Source organism: Xylocopa sonorina, chromosome 1, assembly GCF_050948175.1.
Source record: "Xylocopa sonorina isolate GNS202 chromosome 1, iyXylSono1_principal, whole genome shotgun sequence".
Classification (NCBI taxonomy): Eukaryota; Metazoa; Arthropoda; class Insecta; order Hymenoptera; family Apidae; genus Xylocopa; species Xylocopa sonorina.
Window position 1 is genome coordinate 11,839,863 of NC_135193.1, and position 5,505 is coordinate 11,845,367.

Sequence of the window (5,505 nt, forward strand, 5' to 3'; positions counted from 1 at the left end):
CTGGCAAAGTAGCCGCAGAGGCGTCCACGGTCTTCCTTTTAATAACCGGTCCCCGATTGGTCGTCGTCCGTAGGTGGAGTCACATGATCGCGTACGTCCAATCGCGTGGCCCGTTTGATGAATAGGCAGGCAGGCCGCGGCGGGTTCCCTTGATTTTTCGAAGAGAGGCGCCACGCACAGCCCGCGCAGCCGTGCTGCCCAACTGGGAACACTTCGCCCGCTCGCGAGGCCGAGGCCCCAGTGTGTTTTTACTCGGGGTTGAGTAAACTCCGGCCTGTTGTGTATCATAATACGCGTGCACGCGGGTTTACGGGTTAGCCCTGGCATCGACCACTGGATGCACCCTCGTTCTCTCACACCGCTCTCTCGCCGCTTGTCTTCCTACCGCGAGTAACTCGTACCAGAGTAGAAGAGATATTCCGTGAGCGTCAACAAAACACCATTTAAACGGGTAACGAGTAAACGAAACCACCGGCCTCCGTCTGCACGCCGACGGAATTGATAATTTTCCGACGAACGATCCATGGAATCGAGCAGCCGTGCGATCAGGCCGTTCCCCCGTATCGAAAGTTAAGTGAACGACTGCCAGACGGTATCTCGACCGGTAATCTCTCGTGGTGAAGTTTTCCGCGTCACGAGACACGTCGGGCTGTGACGAAGTGCGATTCGATCGAAGTGATTGATCGAGATCAGTGAGTGAGTTTCTACACGAAAACTGAAGATTATCTGAGAAAAGGGAAGAGAAGAATCCCGTGGGAATATGCAAATTGTTCAGGATAGGTACTGAAAATCGTTATGTCAATTGAACACTGTTGATGCACCATTGATAAGCTTGGAGTATACACTGTCACTGAGATTCCGGCACGATAAGTGCCGTTGGATCTCCGCTAGAGCAATTTTTCATATAGTAATTGCTGTACGTCGAGTGAGACCACCGGTTCGTTTGTAAAAAATGCATACTCTGTTCAGCGAGCAGAATGCATACTATAGGCACGCAACAGCCGTTCCCGTTGGAATGGGAACTCCATCGTATCCGGGTGTGGGCGCAGCCCCGGGTTACTATGAACAGTATCGGTACGGTGGGTATGCGACGGCGGCAGGTTATCCGGTCTCAGGTATAACTCAGCAACACATTCACCATCCTGGCAAAGATATGGTTAAACCTCCGTATTCGTATATAGCGCTGATTGCGATGGCGATACAACACGCGCCGGATAAGAAGATTACCTTGAACGGCATCTATCAGTTCATCATGGAACGCTTCCCTTATTACCGCGAGAACAAACAAGGTTGGCAGAACTCTATCAGGCACAACCTGAGTCTGAATGAGTGTTTCGTGAAAGTACCAAGGGACGACAAGAAGCCGGGAAAAGGAAGCTACTGGTCCCTGGACCCGGACAGCTACAACATGTTCGATAACGGCTCTTATCTCAGACGCCGTAGGCGTTTTAAGAAAAAGGACGCGCTCAAAGAAAAAGAGGAAGCTCTGAAGCGGCAAGGTTTAGTGCCTGAGAAACAACGTAATCAGGAGGAAACGAAACCTAACAACGTTGTCATTTCACCACCGACGGACAGCTCTGCGAAGAAGTTAGGCACCATGGAGGCGACTTTGTGTAAACCGAAGAGGGAACCAGTAAACGATGCAGGAAGCCACTGTATGGCTGTGCAAGCTAAATACGGTCTTCATAGTCCTATTCAAGACACGAAAGCTCCGGTAACGACGACCACATCGGCCGTTGCAATAGGTGGGCAAAGTGTTATACAGACCACCCTGGGTCATCAGGTGCACCAAGCCCATCAAGTTCATCAAGACACCATCCAAGATGTGTCCATGGGCTTGGACCCCGCCAGTTTCAGCGTGGACGCGCTGATGACGACACGAGAAAATAGCGCTGCCCTGATGACTAGAGAGAATCAACATCATACGCACCATCCCCACGGTCTTCAGCATCCTCACCCTCACTCGCATTCGATCATGTCGAGCAGAGAGCCGATGAGTGCCGGGGTGGTGTCCAGGGATCATTTACCGTCCGTATGCACCACTACGACCACAACGACGGCTGCCGTCGCGGCAATGATGGCGACCACCGCGTACGGCCACGGTAGCACCGTGTCCAGGAGCAACGGTTCACCGCCAGGAACCATGTACGCGCCTTACTGCACGCCCACGGCCGGTTACATAATGGATCACGCGGAATATAATTCGAGAAACCATAACAATACTGCAGGACACTCGCAATGGTACCAGGAGGCGGCTAGCCCCGACGCAGCGGCTATTTATCAGGATACTCAATCGCCGAGCTGTCAGCTTTACAGGTTCCGTTTACATTTGTGCTGCTTTCGTTTCCATTCGGTGACAGAAATCTGTTTCGTAACTATAGTATTGTCGAAGTACACGAAGAGATAACAATTGATTGGTAGCTTGTAAAATACAAAAGTAATAATGTCCGATTACGTACGAGTTAACATGGTTTGTAGTCTTGAAGTATTAGTTGTATCGAAAGTCTTCATCTACGGAGGAAGGGTAAGAAGTAATGGTATTGATCGTAAAGTCTGTCCGCATTTCCAGATCCAGCCCACCGACTCCACTCTCGTCGAGTGCAGCCCCATCTCCGCCCCTGTATCACCGATACTACCAAGACTGCAACACCGTAAACACCAGCGGCAATCTACCAATCACGTTGCATAAATACTGAGAATACCGAAATTCAAGGCCTCATCACCGAGGCCTTGAAGAGCACCATGCGGAACACTACGACCCCAGTCTGGTTTACGTGAAGCAAGAGTGGATCCCGTGCACGGAAGAGCTCGCCAAAGAATGGAATTAGATAAGTCTAGAAATCCGTGTTAAAAATGGCGTGAAAGTAACAGCTCTTTAAAGTTCAACCCGTGAAACTGTAGATATATTATTGTTCGCAACAGTTGTAACGACAAACTGGTTGTCGAACTGGGTACGAATAGGTATTAACGAATAGATGAGAATTATTAACGATTTCTATCGACAGAGATGTTTTCTGTCGCGAATTATTCAAGTAATTCAGCGTAACAGCATTCACTGATTTTTACTTCGATCATCTAGCCGGTGATCGATTGGAACGGGAGCTCGGAAGGTTTTTTTTATTCTATCGAGATTTACGTGTCGATCCTGTGTCAATCGATACTTCAAAGTAATACGAACGAAAAACGACTATGGTCGGCACCGGTCAGTGCAAGTCCGACGGACACTTGACATTTCCAAGTCGTTATTGTGAGCAGCTAACACGTGTCCTACCGTCCGAATATAAAAAAACGCTCGGTACATGTGTACTTTGCGTGTGGTCGAAGGAACTCGTAGACTGACATATAGCCTCAAATTGGCCGTCGCTGGCACGGGACGATTTCTCTCGCATTTCCTTCCACGGGTCGTGGAAGGAAACGAGCAACCCGATAATTGAACGAACATAATCGAACGCGTCAGCGAACAACATTTTTCCTTGGAAGTTTTTGCTTCTTTTCATTTAATCGTCATTTCGATTAAACTTCAATCCTTTCAATTTCGCTCGCCTTAGAGTCGTTCTAAAAGTTGTTCACACTATTGACGGCGTAACCGCAAGAGCGGATTATTACATTGTAATAATCGGAGGCATCGGAGAAAAAGTTGGATCAACTACGTGTGCACATCGATGATTCGTAAGGGCGAATGATGCGAGATGTGCTGTGAAAATAGCTGTGAATATTAATGACGATTACCGTGTCGTCTGAGCAAACAAAGAGAGATCTTTATGCTGATGGTAATTCGGCTGATTCTAAATTCCTTTTCTTACTGTAATCGTGTTTGCACGAAAATGCACACGATGCTGAAACACACCACGCGACGCTGTAAATCGGCAGCGAATTACTAATGGGAATAAGATATTTCGAGAAATACGTATGTGCGTGTGTGCATGTTGATACCATTCATTTCCGGCACGATGATGTGATTAATATCGATGGTGTCATAAGAACAGACACTTTAACTCCGAAATAAAGGATATACACATCAACGCATACTCTCGCAGAAGTTTGTCCTAGCTTTACGACATCGGCATGCTTTCTCAAATTGATATTTATTAATAATACATTCGAATCATAAACATTTTCGTCATCGACCATGGTTCTTTAAATTTCTAATTGCACAAAGATTCGTTTTCAATTATATTTTTCGATTCGATTAAGGATCGAAAAGGAATGGTAAATCTCATCGATAATTCTCATAAACCGTATCGTATGTTTTTGCAACGAAAATGATGTTCTAAACGATGGAAGTTTCCTTCCCCAATTAAATCAGTGGGAGAAGACAAGAGTGATAAAGTTCGTTGTGAAATGTTATGTGATCTTTTCCGAGATGGGAAGAAGCGAGTTGAGTAATTTTACGAAAGTTGCATGTCTCGTTTCTGCATTTATTCGTGTAACCATTCCTTACGGCCGATTGCGTGGTTCGGTTGCACGAAATTGGTCGTTCGACGGGAATTGACGTATAATATATTTATTAAAAACGGATCATGTGAATAATTAAACGATCGCAAACGGAATCGCATCGTAGATAGATCTCTGCGTGTATATTATTGATATGTACGTGCATACGTATGCATATACATATAAAATGTATAGATAAAGGTATATATGTATAAATAGACAGATCTATATATACAGAAACGTATTGGTATTAATAATAATAGTAATCGAAAACTTAGTAACGTAGGATGAGTCGTGCGAATACGAAACCTTACGAAATAAACGTAATGAATCACAACGAAAACTCAAGTGTTATTTCTACGACATATCTTGTGCGAATTCTTGGTTCATCCAATGCTATTCCTTACTTCCCACTCTATTTGATACATCATCAGCCAATACAATACATGTACAACTATGTCCAACGGTGCATGGAAAATGTTTGCATATTCTGTTATATTTTCCCCTTATGTTATTACTTTCATTTGTCATCAAAGCAACCAGCTAATCTAATTACCAGTGGTTGGATTAGAATTAATTCCGTCATCGTATGCAGCGATGGAACATTGTTTACCGTTTAAAAAAAATATGCGTGCCCGTGTCGACAGAGATATACAAAAAAAAAATATCAAACAATCGTCCGAATCGGATTAATAAACCGTACGACTTTACTGCGGGAAAAAATACGCGGCGCAGATATAAAACCATGCGGCGCATCGTCGAGATCGCGATAACAATAATACGAATCCGGTGGACCCGGTTTAAAAGCTTTGCAAAATTTTCAAACAGATGCTCACTTTGTACGCACGGGCGCTGCATTTCGTTCGGACACTTTGTTGCTTCTCTTAAACAGAGATCGATCCTGATTATTTCTAGTCCCGATCTGCGAAACGTTATTTCTCCCTCGGACGCATCGGCGTGGGCGATAATGGAAAGGTAAGAATATCTTACGAACGACTCCGTGAGATATTTCCATGAACGAACGACATCGAAGGCTACGTAACTTCAGTGGAATTTTTCGTTATGGAGTAC

At 45.2% G+C, this 5,505-nt stretch overlaps 1 protein-coding gene across 1 annotated transcript; it reads left to right on the forward strand.

The window, feature by feature from the left end:
• The first annotated feature begins 826 nt into the window (after nucleotides 1–826).
• Nucleotides 827–2,937, forward strand: Croc (forkhead box protein crocodile). Its single transcript, XM_076892454.1, has 2 exons — nucleotides 827–2,316; nucleotides 2,570–2,937. Exons 1-2 carry the CDS (start codon nucleotides 953–955, stop codon nucleotides 2,694–2,696), a joined length of 1,491 nt encoding a protein of 496 aa, XP_076748569.1. The 5' UTR covers nucleotides 827–952; the 3' UTR covers nucleotides 2,697–2,937.
• Nucleotides 2,938–5,505: the final 2,568 nt, after the last annotated feature.

Bases quoted from the DNA above. Each gene is read 5' to 3' on its own strand.
- Croc (XM_076892454.1), top strand. From the start codon at position 953: ATGCATACTCTGTTCAGCGAGCAGAATGCATACTATAGGCACGCAACA. The intron at 2,317-2,569 runs GTTCCGTTTACA...CCGCATTTCCAG, and splicing joins CCGAGCTGTCAGCTTTACAG to ATCCAGCCCACCGACTCCAC.